Here is a 17,259-nt window from a genome sequence, read left to right on the forward strand (position 1 = left end):
TTCCCCCATACTTACTATTCCGATACCAGTTACAATTTTGCTCCCAACCTGAAGCCAACTTTCCCATTGAAAGTAATGGAAAGTGGATTAATCCATTCCAGACGGTCCATGGAGTACTTAAACTGAAGCGCACTTAACCTGAAGCGAACTTTCCCATCGAAAGTAATGGAAAGTGGATTAATCTGTTCCAGACGGGTCCGCGGTTACTCAACCTGAAGCGTACTTAACCCGAGGTATGAGTGTAATTGGTTCCGGAAGTCCATACTTAACTTGAAGCGTACTTTCCCATTGAAAGTAATGGAAAGTGGATTAATCCGTTCCAGATGGGTCTGTGGAGTACTTAAAACTGAAAATACTGCAGCAATGCTTCTTGATGTCTGGTCCATTCACTAAATAGTTCACCCAGTTTTATAGCCTATGTTTTGTTATTTGAGCAAGTAGACAAAAGAGCACTCTTTATGCTCAGCAAATTTCTGCAGTGGGTACAAGGACACACTAACTGCATTGACACTGCAATAAGTCTCTTTCAATAGATATTTGGCCAATGGTTCTTGATACGAAATAACTGCCTTGAAAAAAAAGGGGGGGATACTACTGTCCCTATATAGGGATGCGGGTGGAGCTGTGGTCTAAACTACAGAGCCTAGGGCTTGCCGATCAGAAGGTTGGTGGTTCAAATCCCCATGACAGGGTGAGCTCCCGTTGCTCAGTCCCTGCTCCTGCCAACCTAGCAGTTCGAAAGCACATCAAAGTGCAAGTAGATAAATAGGTACCATTCCGGCAGGAAGGTAAACGGCATTTCTGTGTGCTGTTCTGGTTTGCCAGAGGCAGCTTAGTCATGCTGGCCAGATGACCCGGAAGCTGTCTGTGGACAAACACCGGCTCCCTCGGCCTATAGAGAGAGATGAGTGCGCAACCCCAGAGTCGTCCGTGACTGGACCTAATGGTCAGGGGTACCTTTGCCTTTACCTTTTTACTGTTCCTATATACAGAACAGTTTGTGGATTTATCCATATTTAATGTTTTCTTTTTCTTTAAAAAAAAGATGTTAACATCCATTTCACTGGGTGAAGTCATAGATCTGAAGACAGTCTTCTAATACTTTACTACCTTTCCAAATGTTTGCCTTATACCTGTAACTATTGCTTTTGTCCTCCTACCTATCACCCCCTTTCCTTTTCTGGTGTTCTGTAGTCTGCAAGCCTGGGGTTAAAAACTATTTTACCACTGATATTTATAAGCTGCTCACAGAGACTTTTGTCAGTTGAAGAATGGGGTTAAAAAGCTCTAAATAAATAAACTTGGATGGTGGATAGAGGGTTGTTCTTAGTGTCTATTTTGAATGTTCTCAAGATGTGGCAACAAGATGTTTTAATTAGGTCCACAGAGCATTTATATTGTTATGATATCCAAAAAGGACTTCCAAAACCAACTATAAAATCCTTGTTTCTCAATTGGAAGTCACAGTTTCCCTTGATTCCTTTTAATATTAAACCTTGACCTGCTAAAACTGAAAGATTGAACCAAGAACATGGACCATATCAGAAGAGAGTCACTGAATGATCTACAAAACCTTTTAATTCCATGCACATCACTGCTAAAGCCAAAAGGTAAGGTACTAACCTTTGTAGAGCTCTCTTGGTTTTTCTGAGAGCTATAAATTAGTAGCAGCCCCTGATTCCATTGGGAAATAGCCAAAGGATTCAGTTAAGGCTTTTGTTTTAAGCACACCAAGTGGGGCACCAAGAGACAAATTCTTATCTCGCATCAGAAAAGCACCTGTTTAATTTGGCCAAATATCTATTGAAAGAGACTCATTGCAGTTTCAATGCATTTAGTGTGTCCTTGTACCCGCTGCAGAAATTTGCTGAGCATAAAGAGTGCTCTTTTGTCTACTTGCTCAAATAACAAAACATAGGCTATAAAACTGGGTGAACTATTTAGTGAATGGACCAGACATTACATATGAAATTGGTTGGGGACATTCATCTTTTGGGGACACTTTACCTCCATTTCCCACCCCAATCTATACCAGCATGTAACTCATTCTTCAGGCATCAATCCTTATGTAGCCAAAACGGTAACACCAGCCAGGAACACAAGAGGGGTATCAGCAGGCTTTGGGGGACCTGAAAGATTTGTAGATATAGCAAAAAACTAGCAAACCTGGTTAACTTGGGGTAAAATTCAAAAACAGACCAATGAAAACTGAGCATGACCGGCGGCCAGAGAACACTGTTTATTCAGGGAAGAGTGGGAAAGAGACCGCGGGAATGGAATGGAGTATCCTGAAACAGAACATGAATAAATGTGTGTGTGCGTGCGTGCGTGTGTGTGCGTGCGTGCGTGCGCATGTATAATGCATGTACTCACTCCATACAGTTTCAAAGGGACATAACCATCCATCAAGAGAGCTATAGCTGAAAGTGAGGCATACATTGATGAAATACTCTGGGCTGTGAACTTGCTCTATTCACTTGCTAATCCTCTCTACTCTAACCCATCTTAACTTCCCAGCCCGTACAGGGCTGCACTGCTTTCAGAGGTGGGAAGGAGAGCAGCAGGAGAACAAAGCCCTTTGTGATCCTCCCACCTTCTCCTTTACGCCATGCTTTGTTGGAGCTGCAACCATGTTCAGGCGCATACACGCACCACCACCCTCCCTCCCTCCGATTCTCTGTCGCTCAGAGAATACACACATGACTTTCTCCCTTACAAAAGCCTGCCCAGCAGGGGCGTAGCCAGGATCAAAACTAGGGGGGGGGGCAAGCCATGGTCGTTCAGGGGCGGGGCCAAGGCACGGAAGGGGAGGGGCCACGAAGTGGGCGGGGCTAAAGGGCCAGCGGGCCTGGTGACATCGTGGCAGCGGCAGCAGCGGCCACCTTGTGCTTCTGGGGCTGGTAGCGTTGGCGGCTACCCTGCTTGGCTGGAGAGGACAGGAGGGTCGGGCAGGCGAGAGGGGGTGGCAGGGCGGGCGAGGGCGAGGCAAGACACGGCCGCAGCCACGACGGCTCCGAGGTGTTGCTGCATATCAGCATAATATTTCAACCATGGTTCAAGCCCCACCTTAGGAAAAAAATCCTGCATTGCAGGGGGTTGGACTAGATGACCCTTGTGGTCCCTTCCGACTACAATTCTACGATTCTATTGATATATTACCATACCATATGCATTGTTCTGCTTTCTTGAATTGTCCTACTCCTAGGCATAGCAGCCAACTCCTAGAGGCCTAGGTGCCTCTCCCCCCCCCCCAATTACTGGTAAATACCGTATTTGAAAGAGTCATCCCCTCATGTTGATGGGCTTTCTATTTGGGGCTTATCTGCCTCCCCCCGTATTTTATTAAGGATGGAAGAGGGAGGGAAGGAAGGAAGAAATAGAGAGAGAGATAACTCATATTTGTGGGTGTCTCTGGATGACGCTGTGATGCTGGAACTCTGCAGCAAGAGGACGGGAGGGTCGGGCAGGCGAGAGGGGGTGGCAGGGTGGGCGAGGCAAGGCATGGCCGCAGCCACGACGGCTCCGAGGCGTTGCTGCATATCAGCATATTTCAACCATGGTTCAAGCCCCAGCTTAGGAAAAAATTCCTGCATTGCAGGGGGTTGGACTAGATGACTCTTGTGGTCCCTTCCGACTACAATTCTACGATTCTATTGATATATTACCATACCATATGCATCGTTCTGCTTTCTTGAATTGTCCTACTCCTAGGCATAGCAGCCAACTCCTAGAGGCCTAGGTGCCTCTCTCCCCCCCCCCCAATTACTGGTAAATACCGTATTTGAAAGAGTCATCCCCCCATGTTGATGGGCTTTCTATGTGGGGCATATCTGCCCCCCCGTATTTTATTAAGGATTGAAGAGGGAGGGAAGGAAGGAAGAAATAGAGAGAGGGATAACTCATATTTGTGGGTGCCTCTGGGTGACGCTGTGATGCTGGAACTCTGCATGTACAGGAGCCTTGTAAGCAGCTTTCTCTCTGCTTGATTTACAGCAGGCACGTCCAACAGGTAGATTGTGATCTACCAGTAGATCACTGGATGTCTGTGGTAGATCACTGGTAGGTCACTGGCACCCCTAAAAAAAGCTCACCCAAAATTTTCCTCCTCCCTCAAAAAAGTTGAACTATGACCTGAAGCCCTAAACAAAAATGGGCCTCCCTCCCTCCTAAAAGAAGCTCAACAAGTTTGACCTAAACCCCAAAAAACAGGGCTTCCCTTCCTTTAAAAAAAGCTCAGCAGCTTTGACCTGAACCCCCCAAAAGGGGGTAGATCACCCCCAGTTTTAAACTCTGAGTAGATCAGAGTCTCTTGGGAGGTGGCCACCCCTGATTTACAGTATACAGATGCAGGAGGAGGGGCAGACTGGAACACCAATGCTTTTTATAAACATCACTGTGTCTGTCAAAGCTACAGCCTCCCCCCTTTCTTATTCACTTCTTTTTAGCCTTGCAGAGCCACCTTAGTCAAATTGAATCCTCTGAGTCTGCACCCTCATTAAATCGCCAATAGAACTCTTAATGCTCCTGAATGCTCATTAACAACTCCCATTTAAGAACAATAGGGTGAAATGGTCAGCTATCGAATCTTGCCTGGGGATATATGCTCCATTGTCTTAACTGCTTAACTACTGGTAGCCACTTTGCTTTATTTAATTGATGTGTTTTTGTTACTGCTGTGTCCCCCCCCCAGCAAGCGGAGACTTAGCTGCTCTTGCTAAAGCAAAGCCCTTTCCACTTCAGTTTTTGGAGGGGAAAAGTGCTGGTTATGGTCTGTAAAATACATTAATTTTTTTGCTTCTAGGGGGGGGCAGCTGCCCCCTCCTGCCCCCCCTGCCTACGCCCATGCTGCCCAGGCTTGCAGACAGTCGAAGAAACAATTACAGCAACCATCCCAACTGCTTCTCCAACACTTCGGTCATTATGTAACAGGAACAAATGTTTTTGAAAAGTATATTTCCAAATAATGGAAATCACCATTTTAAAATATGGTTTGCAATAGTCCCCCTTGTATTATCTCAGATTTTCACCTTCATTTTCAATCCTTCCCCTTATCTATCCTAATTTTAGCTGTCACTCCTGACTGAAAGTTAATCATATTGGAGAAATGCAAGAGGGGAACAGGACCCAGGTGTCTGAGTTCGTTCTTTTAGGATTCACAGATCGTTCTGAAGTGGAGATACCCTTGTTTTTGCTCTTTCTACTAATCTACCTCCTAACAGTGATGGGAAATCTGGGTATGATTGTGTTAATACAGACAGATCCCGTTTTGCAATCTCCAATGTATTTTTTCCTCAGCAACCTATCCTTCATTGACATTTGCTACTCCTCCACTATCATTCCCAGGCTGTTGTGTGACCTCCTTACAGAGAGGAAGGTGATTTCATACAACGCATGTGCCACTCAGATGTGGTTCTTCAGCGTATATGCTACAACAGAGTGCTACCTTCTGGCTGCTATGGCTTATGATCGCTTTGTTGCCATCTGCAAACCACTGATTTATCCTATTTCCATGGCCAGAAATGTGTGTCTTCAGCTTTTGGCTGGGTGCTACCTGGTGGGACTTTTTATTGCCACTGTCCACACAAGTGGTGTCTTTAGACTCTCCTTCTGTGGTCCTAATGAAATCAGTTCCTTCTACTGTGACATCCCTCCTTTGTTGCGGCTCTCCTGCTCAGACAACTATGTTTCCAAGGCTGTACTCTTCGTCCTTTCCACTTTTGTTGTGGTAGGGAATGCAATTATTGTTCTTATCTCCTATGGTTACATCATCTCCACCATTTTGAGGATGCAGTCATCCACAGGAAGACAGAAGACCTTCTCAACCTGCGCCTCACACCTGACTGCCATTGTACTGTATTACGGGTCCTTGACCTTCATATATGTGCAGCCTGGAGGCATTGAGGCAGTGGAGCATGAAAAGATTGTGTCTGTCTTCTACACCATTGTGATCCCCATGGTGAACCCCGTCATCTACAGTCTGAGGAACGAGGAGGTGAAAAGAGCCCTGAAGAAAAGACTGAGTAAGAAAATCTTTCACCAGGGGCCACAGTAGCAAACATTCATATGGTGCGGATTATTATTATTTTGCTCAGTCCTGTGCATTTGTCTGCCCTCTCACGTACTATCTACGGGTGATACTGGAGCTGAGCCTAAATTTACGAGATGTGATTTTTGTAAGGCAATTTCTGGTATTCTTTTTCCGTTTTGAGTGGTATAAAAGCTTGGTGAAATAAATAAATAAATGACAAATCCAGGTAGGTTTGAGACACTGGGTGGGTAGGTGTCGTGGTGGTGGTGGGGATGTTGGTCAGGCTGCCAGCACAATTACTGCTGTCCAAATACTGGGCATTAATGGAGTATTGCTTCTGCTGTTGAGAGTGAAGAGAGGAGGAGGAGGAGGAGGAGGAGGAGGAGGAGGAGGAGGAGGAGGAGGAGGAGGAGGAGTTTGGATTTGATATGCCGCTTTATCACTACCCTAAGGAGTCTCAAAGCGGCTAACATTCTCCTTTCCCTTCCTCCGCCACAACAAACACTCTGTGAGGTGAGTGAAGCTGAGAGACTTCAGAGAAGTGTGACTAGCCCAAGGTCACCCAGCAGCTGCATGTGGAGGAGCGGAGGCGCGAACTCAGTCCACCAGATTACAAGTCCACCGCTCTTAACCACTACACCACACTGGCTCTCTGAAGAGATAAGGGGTGATGCAGCCACAGGGGCAAAAGACTTGAATTGTCTCTTTGCTGAGGCATCAAAGCACTGACTTCCCCATGCCTGAGTCATCTTCTCCATCTCCCTCTCCCTCTATGGAACTGACAGTGACACTTGGCTTTGGGAAGGCATGTGAGCAGTGCCACCATGCCTGTGCTGCCCCATTGCCTGCTGCAATTGCTATTGCCATTTCCTGTGGCAGCAATTTTTAAATTCATTATTTTTAAAAAATAAAAAGAAGCTGTGCTGCTGCCACTGCTAATGGCGAGCCCCACTTCTGAGATACTGTGATCCCTGCCCCTGACAGTCCCTGCAGAAATTTAGTAAAATAGCCCACCAATTTGTCTATCTGGAAATATGGTGGAGAAATTTGAGAGGCTACTTGTGCACAGCCCTAGCCGATATATTGCATGTACTTTACTGTCTATACAACACTATCAGTCGTCAACATTTGGCAGAATTTCAGAATGCAATTCTGATTATTATTATTTTACTAGCGAACCTTTTCATTTATTGCTCTTTTGGAATTTGAGGACTGTTTTTAAGGAATTGATGTAAAGCAGAGATGGAAAATACCCAGATATTATTGGACTACAACTCCCATTATCACTGGTCATTGGCCATTCCAACTGTGGCTGTGGCTTGCTTCCACTACCACAATGAGATGGATGGACTAGCTTTGACTGGAGGCATACCAATCTGGTCAGTGGTGCTTCTGCTATTGCCAGCACCCCCCTCTGCCCCTTTTGACTCTGTGAACCGTAGCTACACACAGGAGAGCCTGGGCCCCAGGTTATGAGTGCCCAATGGCGCCTGTGACATAACATGACGCCATGATGTCACGACGTCATGACTTCATGTTGTGTTGGTGGCACAGCAGTGCTTCTGAGGCCTTGCGTTGTCTTGGAGGTTACACCTGAGGCCTCGCGAGACCTCGGATGAGATTTCCAGTTTCTACTCATGTTTCTAGTCATGTTCAGAGGCTGGAAGGGCCTTAAACATCGCTTCTGAGACCTCGCAGGGTCTCAGAGGTCACATCTGAGGCCTTGTGAGGCCTCCGAATGCAACTGCCAGTAGAAGGTCTTATTTTATGGCCTGTGTATTGAGTGCTGCAGCACTGATTGTTTGTGCTGGATGTACTGACATAAGGCTTACATGGAACAAACACAATAAAAAAAAAACTAAGACTGCGGCCAAAATGGAGGGTGGAGGGTGCACTAGCCAACTAAGCCAGCTAAGATAAAACATGGGCAACAAACAATGTTTACTTATTTATTTACCTGTTTACTGACTTTAAGGAAGGGAATGATTAATTGGCAAAGGACAGACAAATGAACAGATGGCTGGATACCAGTAGGCACTGGATGGGAAAACATGTCAACATAAGTAATATAAATAACCAGTAATGAATTAACCACTGATATTAACTAAAGCCAAGTAGGGTACTACTGCAAAGAGTCACACATTATACACACGTGCACACACATCACAAGATGAAGTGGAACACAAAATTGTTTTTTTTTTAAAAAAACTATCTAAAAAGCTTTAGATTAAAAACAAACTTTGGCTCCTTGGATAGAGGATAGAAGATGGTTTTCAGTGTCATGCTCTATTTATGAGCTGTATTCTATTTACTGTTTTGAATTTTCTCAATATTTGACAACTCAGATTTTAATTAGGTCCACAGAGCTTGTATATTGTTATGACATCTCAAAGGACTTCCAAAACTAACCACAAAATCTTTGTTTCTCCATTGGAAGTCAGCGTTCCCCTTGTTCCCTCTTTATATTTAGCCTCAACCATTTAAAACTGATGAAAGACTAAGCCAGGGACATGGGTCATATCAGAGGAGAATCACTGCAGGATCTGCGGATTTATTTTTAACATCATGCACTTAACTGAAAAAGCCAGATTTCTGTGGGACTACTTTGCATGATTAACCCCTTGGCTTGGCAAACAACAAGAGGTAAGGTGCTGATTGTGGACCTTTGTAGACCTCTCTTGATTTTTCTGAGAGCTTTACATGAGTAGCAGCCCCTGATTCAGCTGACAGAAATTTGGAAATAGCCAAATGATTGTTAGGGTGTGTGTTTTTTAACCAATTCTGCTTGTCCCATTACTAGAAAGCACATGTCTGAGTGCTTTTCCACTTGACCAATGCTTTCTAGGCATGGATCCAAGTGATTTCCCCCTTGCCTCGCCCCTTTCCCAGGGAAAACCTGCTCTTTAGCTCAGAGCAAACAGCAATCAGTAGAAACCTATTGGGAAGTAGCCAGATGACTGAGTCCCAAGAACACTAGAGGATCACGTGTCCCCCAGACCTGTTCTATAGACTTGATATCATGACTGGAAAGAAAAGGAAGGGAGGAATTGAACATCTGTTTGGTATTCACTCTTATAGCAAGTTCAGGTCCACCATTTCCCCCCAATATTCTAGGATGCGAAAAATTACACATGGTGAGGAACTGGTCATGGAGAATTACACCACAACAACTGAGTTCATCCTTCGTGGACTGACAGATCAGCCAGAACTGAAGATTCCCCTCTTTGTGATTTTTCTAGGGATCTATGCTGTCAGCATCGTGGGTAATCTAGGAATGATTGTTTTAATAGGAATTGACTCTCGACTTCACACGCCCATGTATTTTTTCCTTTGCTACCTATCCTTTGTTGACTTCTGTTACTCCACCGTCATCACTCCCAAGATGCTGGTAAACTTTGTAGCTGATGCTAACATCATTTCATTCCGTGGATGTGCAGCGCAGTTCTACTTCTTTGGCTCATTTGCGGGCATCGAGGGTTTCCTTTTGGCGGTAATGGCATATGACAGGTACAATGCCATTTGCAACCCACTCCTCTACAAGGTGATTATGTCATGGAACGTCTGCAGCTACTTAGTAACTGCCTCCTTTCTAGCTGGATTTATAAATGCAGCAATTCACACTTATTTCACGTTCCACCTACACTTCTGTGATTCTAACATCATCAACCACTTCTTCTGCGACACGCCCCCTCTCCTCGCACTCTCTTGCACTGACATACACATCAACCTGATCATCATTTTTGTCTTTGCCAGTTTTAATGAATTAAGCTGCCTCATCACAATTCTTATTTCCTACATCTATATCCTCTCTGCCATCTTACGGATCAGCTCCTCAGAAGGGAGGCGCAGAGCTTTCTCTACCTGTGCTTCCCACTTACTGGCAGTCACCATATTCTTTGGAACGATCCTGTTCATGTATTTGAGACCCAGCTCCAGCCACTCTATGGACCAGGACAAAATAGTCTCTGTCTTCTACACTGTGGTGATTCCCATGCTGAACCCACTGATCTACAGCCTGAGGAACAGGGAGGTAAAAGATGCTCTGAGAAAAGCTGTGCATAGGAAAGCTGTGTTTTAACATGTTGCCCACTCGAATACTATCAGTGTGTGCTTTGGGCATGTTGGTAGTAGACTAGCTTTAGCACAATTTGATAAATATATTGTTAAATGTAAATGTTGTCCGTTGATTTTTACCTAGTTCTGTTTAGCTTATATTTTCATTATGTTGGGAAGAACAGACTGTTTGGGGTAGAGCTGCAGCTCAGTGGAAGAGAGTTTGAAACCCGGGAGAGTCCCAGCCAGTCAATGTAAATGATATTGATCTAGACTGATCAATTATCTGATTCAGTATAAGACAGCTTCTTATATACCTAACTTCATTATAACGGAACCTAATGACTTGTAATTCAGCCAGATATCCAGATTGCACAGAAATAACTTATGGAGACCTAGAGTTTCATTCAACTAAGTCCTACTCAGAGTAGACTCATTGAAATTTATGAACCTAAGTTAGTAATGTGTATTAACTCAGGACTGGGACACGGGTGGCACTGTGGGTTAAACCACAGAGACTAGGGCTTGCCAATCAGAAGGCCAGCAGTTCGAATCCCCACAATGGGGTGATCTCCCATTGCTCGGTCCCTGCTCCTACCAACCTAGCAGTTCGAAAGCACATCAAAGTGCAAATAGATAAATAGGTACCGCTCTGACAGGAAGGTAAACAGTGTTTCCGTGTGCTGCTCTGGTTCGCCAGAAGCGGCTTAGTCATGCTGGCCACATGACCCGGAAACTGTACGCCGGCCAGTAAAGCGAGATGAGCTGCAACCCCAGAGTCAGAGCCGTCCTTCCTACTGGGCTGACTGGCACGTTGTGCCAGGGCGCCGGCCTCTCAGGGGTGCCCCAGTGAGTGGGGGAGCTGCACGGCCCACGTGGAGGTGAAGCCAGGGCACACTGCAGAAAGAGCTCTGGCAGCACCCGAGCCCAGGCGGGGGGTGGGGTGGCGGGAGCAGCGCTCGAAAGGGCTCATTTCGGTGCATTGTTCCTGCCACGCCCCCTCGCAACAGCAGGCTTGCAAGCCGCCATTCCAATGGTGCCTAGCAAGCCCATGGGGGGGGCGCCGGAGGTATTTTTGCACTATGGCGCTGGATACCCTTAAGATGGCCCTGCCCAGAGTCGTTCGCGACTGGACCTAATGGTCAGGGGTCCCTTTACCTTTATTCTGAGTAGGGCTAGCATTGAATGCCATCCATAGGCTTGGGTCCTATTTTCCTTTCTTCCAACAGGAGCTTTCTCTGAGTGGAGTTCCAGCAGCAGCAACAGAGAAGGTGATTTTTGCCATTTCCCCCTGCAGTCACTTGCCCCCCCCCCTGGAAACCTGCTCAGGAGGGTTCTGGATCCTTCCAGAACAGTGTGAGAGGCTTCAATGGGAGGGGGTAATTGGCCAAACAAAACAAAACAAAACCCAACCCTGCACCTCTTTCTTTTGATCCTTCAGCCAATCAAAAGCCCTACAGGTACATGAATGAAAGGAACCCTTCTGTCTGCATTTAATTCATTTGCTGAATTAAAATATGCTGTATAATTTAGTACAGGAGTATCCTCTGGGTGTTGTTGAACTATATTTTCAATTTGCCACTGCCAACATGATGAATAATCAGGAATAATAGGAGCTGTAGTCTAACAACATTTGCAAAAGTCTTGTCATCCACAAAAAAAATATCAAATTGAAATACAAACTATTTAAAGGTTTCATAAAGATGATTTATTTTCTCAATTCTAGAAATATACCGGTAATGACAATATTTTTTGATAAAACACAATTGTATTACCCCCCCCCCAATATTATCGATTTCCAGCTCTAACATGACCTTCAGTGGAAATGAAAAAGTAGGAGAATTCATTTTATAATGGTAATTATTTCATAAAATTTATATGCCGCTTGATTGTAGAAAAAGCCTCAAAGTGGTTTACAAAAAGATAAATTTAGCAGAGCAAGATGAATTAAAGATGCAACACAGACTGTATTCACATGTGATGTCATGTTAGGGATGCTCCCTGGAAGTTTTTTGGTGTAAAATGGTACTCCACACTGTAGGGCATTGTGAGGTTTTGGTGAGTTAGACTTGAGAAAATGGGGGGGGGCAAAGGGGGGAATGATTCATTTGCATAAAATACCTGGTTTGTTTATTCAATAAAATACCTTACATTGAATGTATGACAAATATACATACTGCACAGAAAAAAGTATCATTGTGTACAATGCTACACCATTTTATCATTCTGCTGGTAGGCCTGGAATACATATTGTATTATGAAAATACACAGGGATCCTGCCCATTTAGGTTGCTGTTGCAGACATCAGACGGAAGATGGAGCTCTGAGAAAAGGAAGGAAAAGAAGATGTTGTTTCCCATTGATGAATGTAAGCCTGTTCAGGGTGCTTCAGAGCTCCTTCTGAGCAATAAATGTCCTTTTAAAAAAACCTCCATGATGCTCAACAGTCGAATATTTGGCAACTCAAATCCATGCTGACTAGCTCACCTAGGGATTGCATGAACCAACTACCTCCTCCCCATCTGAGCATTTGCAGGAGAAAGCATTCACACATACCACTGTATGGAATCATACGTATATAAAGGTTCTGCCCCTGCAGACATTTGCACTGTACAGGCTGATGTTAGACAGGCACATGGCAGGTGCAAGGCCTGTCAAAGCAGGCCCACTCTCTTCTCATGCACTGGCCCAATGTGTGAGGGATACTTTTGAAAAGAACTTCAGTATGGAGGAAACTGAGCTGAGGGGATCTTCTCACACCCTTTGAGATATAGACTTACAAAGCCACTGGGGCATGGGTGGCACTGTGGTCTAAACCACCAAGCCTCTTGGGCTTGCCGATTGGAAGATCGGCGGTTCGAATCCCTGCAACAGGGTGAGCTCCCGTTGCTCTGTCCCAGCTCCTGCCAACCTAGCAGTCTGAAAGCACACCAGTGCAAGTAGATAAATAGGTACCACTGCAGTGGGAAGGTAAACGGCTTCCTAGCAGCAGTTTAATCATGGTGGCCACATGACCCAGAAAGCTGTCTGTGGACAAACACTGGCTCCCTCGGTCTGAAAGTGAGATGAGCGCCACAACCCCATAGTCGCCTTTGACTGGACTTAACTGTCCAGGGGTCCTTTACCTTACAAAGCCACTGTAACATATGTAACAAAAGGTGAACAAAAGGTCAATCACTGTAGGATTAAAAACTTTACTGGACAGTATCAATGTCATTCTTCGGTATTGGCTCAGTTTTATTTCTACTATAATCACTTTTAGTTTAACAACAAATCAATTGCTGTTGTGAAATTCCTGCACATCTTTGTCCTTTTATTCTACTAAATGAAGACAGATATTGGGGTCTTCAGGGAGGGGTAGTACATCATGCTCCTTCTGGGGTAGTTTGTCCACCCCACTCGGCTCTCACCTGTAGCTTCCAGAAGTTGTCAGCACAGCATACAACACATCCTGGAAAATAGTTTCAATTGACTGGATAAACCAGGTGAGAGTAGCCAATGGGTCTTAAACCCTAAGTGTGTTAGGGACTAGTCTGTCCTCTGCAGGTGAAGAGTGAAGACCTGTAGGCTCCCAGGAGAAGATGAGGTAGAAGGTCTCAAACGTTTAATAACAGAGATCCTGGGTCGCCAGGATGGAGTGCAGCAAGACTGGGTCAGTGATGACTGCATTGGTAACTGGTGGCGACCAAATTTGGAGCCCCCACAGTATCCGTATATTCCAGCTCACATTACGAAACCAAAAGAGCATAAGAAGCTCTTTTTGGTTCAGCTTCAAGAAAAGGATACCCCTGTTTAGGAGAGTTTTTAATCTGTGACATTTTATTGTATTTTAATCTTTGCTAGAAGCCGCCCAGAGTGGCTGGGGAGACCCAGCCGGATGAGCGGGGTACAAATAGAAAATTATTATTATTATTATTATTATTATTATTATTATTATTATTATTATGGATTGAGTGGACAAGACCAATAGCGGCTCCAACGGTCAAGAAGGCGGTTTCTGCACATGGTGTAGAGCAGGGGTCCCCAGACTTACCGGCGTTTGGGCCGGTTCCCACCGCGCCAATCGCGCGGCGGGCCGGAGGACGGGGGAGCGCGCACCTGTGCGGGCTGGCGGACGGGGGAGTGCGCGCCCGTGCACATGCGCACGGGCGCTTACTGGCGCGGCGACGCGCTTCCAGGGTGGAAAAAGCGCCGAAAATGCGTTGTGCGCATGCGTATGGGCCTCCCCCGACCCGGAAGTGCACCAGAAATGACCTCTTCCGGGTCGGGAGAGGCCCATACGCATGCGCACAAAGGATTTTCGGCGCTTTTTCCCCGACCCGGAAGAGCGCTGCCGCGCTGCGCGCCGTAAGAGCGGGCGGCGGCAGGCGGCGGGGGTTGTCGCGGGCTGGATTGGCAGGCCAATTGGGCCACATCCGGCCCCGGGGCCGTAGTCTGGGGACCCCTGGTGTAGAGGCATATGGGGCTCATCAACCTGAGAAGGTTGCCCATCTAGGGGAAGGAAAATTCTGATCCTAAACCTCTGCTGCCTTGTGGAATATTTTCCAGCCATGGTAAATCCTACAAAAATCTGGAGTGGAGTCCCTAAGGTGGTTGGAAAGTGCCTTGTATGCTTCCTTTCAGCAACTCCTCCATGTTATTAGAGTTTGCTATGGTCTCAAACCTACATAGATGTGTGAAAAGTCTATGAGCAGTGAAGGCTCTGGATAGCACCTTCCTTTGCCCATGGCTTCCCATCCCCAAGTCTGCCAGACATGCATACATTGGATGTCATGTTTGAATAGCTACACACAGCTTTAAAATCATAATGGCTATTCTATACAATACATGTCCTTAATATCAGAGATAATAATGGGGTGGGCAACTCTAATTTGAACAAAAGTGCACTAGGCTGCTATTTTTCAGTAGCAGTCCCATTTCATTTGTAATGTCCACTTCTGTCTTTAGACTATATAAATGTACAATGTAAGAGCAAGCCAGCTTCCCATTTTATAAGTATCAGCAAGTGCAGGTGCCGTAAACTGCAATATTAATTTAATCTGAAACTAGCTCTGATCAACAACGATCAAGAGCTGAACCCATTCTGCTGCAGTAGTTGACCAACATGGTTGTTGTTGTTTAGTTGTTTAGTCGTGTCCGACTCTTCGTGACCCCCTGGACCAGAGCACGCCAGGAACTCCTGTCTTCCACTGCCTCCTGCAGTTTGGTCAAACTCATGTTCGTAGCTTCGAGGACACTGTCCAACCATCTCGTCCTCTGTCGTCCCCTTCTCCTAGTGCCCTCAATCTTTCCCAACATCAGGGTCTTTTCCAGGGAGTCTTCTCTTCTCATGAGGTGGCCAAAGTATTGGAGCCGCAGTTTCAGGATCTGTCCTTCCAGTGAGCACTCAGGGCTGATTTCCTTCAGAATGGATAGGTTTGATCTTCTTGCCGTCCATGGGACTCTCAAGAGTCTCCTCCAGCACCTTAATTCAAAAGCATCAATTCTTCGGCGATCAGCCTTCTTTATGGTCCAGCTCTCACTTCCATACATCACTACTGGGAAAACCACATTACAAGCAGAAGATAAACACACAGCACTCACAACAGTTCTTTATATAAGCATAGACTTCACACAATTTATGGCAATAAATAATAGTGGATATTAACCTTTAGATAAGGAATTAATGGACATTATCATTTACGGTGTATATTAGTAAAATACTTCCCTACCAGTCTCTTCATGGCATCCTTGACCTCCTTGTTCCTTAGGCTATAGATCAGTGGATTCAGCATGGGAATCACCACTGCATAAAACAAAGACACTATTTTGCCCCGTTCTGGGGACAGGCTAGAAGGACGCCTGATATACATGACGAAAACTGTCCCATAAAAGAGGGTGACAGCCATCAGGTGGAAGCCACATGTGGAGAAAGCTTTGTACCTACCCTCAACAGAGGGTATCCTCAGGATCGTAGAGAGAATGAAAATGTAGGAGATTAGAATAACAACAAGGGAGCTGATGAGGTTGAAACTGGCAGAAAGTAACATTAGGGTCTGTTTGACATGGGTGTCAGAGCAGGACAGTTTCATGAGAGCTGGGTCAGCACAGTAAAAGTGGTTGATGACATGGGAGCCACGAAAGGTCAGGCGGAAGGTGAATATGGTCTGTATCATGGCATCTAGGAAAGCATATGCCGAGGGAACTGCCACCAGCCACATGCAGACCTTCCATGTCATCTTCGTGTGATACATCAGTGGGTTGCAGATAGCTGCATACCGATCATATGCCATGACGGCCAGGATGAAGGATTCTGTGAGACCCAGAGCAATGAAGAGATAACACTGTATCAAGCATCCAGTAAATGAAATGTATTTGTGGCCTGTAACTAAATTTGCCAACATCCGAGGTGTGACATTGGAGGAATAGCAAAAGTCTATAAAGGACAAGCTGCTGAGGAAGAAGTACATGGGGGTGTGGAGTTGGGGATCCATCTTGATTACTGTGATTGTCCCCAGATTTCCCACAACAGTAATCATATAGACCAGCAGGAACAAAACAGAGAGTGGGAGCTGCAATTTAGGATACTCTGCAAATCCCAATAGAATAAATTCAGATGCTGATGTACTATTCCCTTTCACCATTCTGCTATGCTTTTTTCCTTTTGAGATACAGGAATTGAAATGCAGGCAGTCTAAGTGCTTTTCCTGAAAGACAAAACAACCCAGTTTATGTTTCTTCCTTCCTTCGGGCAGATGCTGGCACAATATACTTCCCTCGCAGGAGATAAGAGCATCATTGTCATCAGTAAGTTTATTGTTCTAGCTGAAGGCCATGGCAATTGAGTAGAATATCTGTGGAAGAATAAACATGAAAACATGCTGAAGGCTGGCCTAGAACATACCATGCAATTGGATTCTGGAGGAAATATCCCAAGCAGGATCTTTCCCAGTCTTTTCCCAGTCTACTCTTCAAGCCCATCTAGGCACAAACAAGCCCCAGATATTTCCCATCGAAAGAATAGAGGAAAGTAGGAATCCCATGTGTAAGTTTATGCCACAATCACTGGGTCAGGTGCCATTTGCACAGGTGGTTCACTATTTGAAGTGCTGCCAGCTGACAGTCCTCAATTTGAAGACATCTTCTGTTTGAAGGGCTGTCTGGTCCAAGTCCTGTTTTAAGATAAAGAGCCGTAAGAA

General features: G+C 45.4%; 3 protein-coding genes across 3 annotated transcripts; 2 read left to right on the top strand and 1 right to left on the bottom strand.

The window, feature by feature from the left end:
• Positions 1-5,104: 5,104 nt before the first annotated feature.
• On the top strand, positions 5,105-6,052 carry LOC132592498 (olfactory receptor 5AR1-like). The gene has a single exon (XM_060277510.1). The coding sequence runs from the start codon at positions 5,105-5,107 to the stop codon at positions 6,050-6,052; it is 948 nt and encodes a 315-aa protein (XP_060133493.1).
• A 3,091-nt stretch (positions 6,053-9,143) lies between these two features.
• Positions 9,144-10,106, top strand: LOC132592493 (olfactory receptor 5AP2-like). Its single transcript, XM_060277505.1, has one exon. It carries the CDS (start codon positions 9,144-9,146, stop codon positions 10,104-10,106), a length of 963 nt encoding a protein of 320 aa, XP_060133488.1.
• Positions 10,107-15,756: 5,650 nt separating this feature from the next.
• Positions 15,757-16,704, bottom strand: LOC118097658 (olfactory receptor 5M11-like). The gene has a single exon (XM_035140765.2). The coding sequence runs from the start codon at positions 16,702-16,704 to the stop codon at positions 15,757-15,759; it is 948 nt and encodes a 315-aa protein (XP_034996656.2).
• Positions 16,705-17,259: the final 555 nt, after the last annotated feature.

Source organism: Zootoca vivipara, chromosome 1 (assembly GCF_963506605.1).
Source record: "Zootoca vivipara chromosome 1, rZooViv1.1, whole genome shotgun sequence".
Lineage (NCBI taxonomy): Eukaryota > Metazoa > Chordata > Lepidosauria > Squamata > Lacertidae > Zootoca > Zootoca vivipara.

Bases quoted from the DNA above. Each gene is read 5' to 3' on its own strand.
- LOC132592498 (XM_060277510.1), top strand. From the start codon at position 5,105: ATGCAAGAGGGGAACAGGACCCAGGTGTCTGAGTTCGTTCTTTTAGGA.
- LOC132592493 (XM_060277505.1), top strand. From the start codon at position 9,144: ATGCGAAAAATTACACATGGTGAGGAACTGGTCATGGAGAATTACACC.
- LOC118097658 (XM_035140765.2), bottom strand. From the start codon at position 16,704: ATGGTGAAAGGGAATAGTACATCAGCATCTGAATTTATTCTATTGGGA.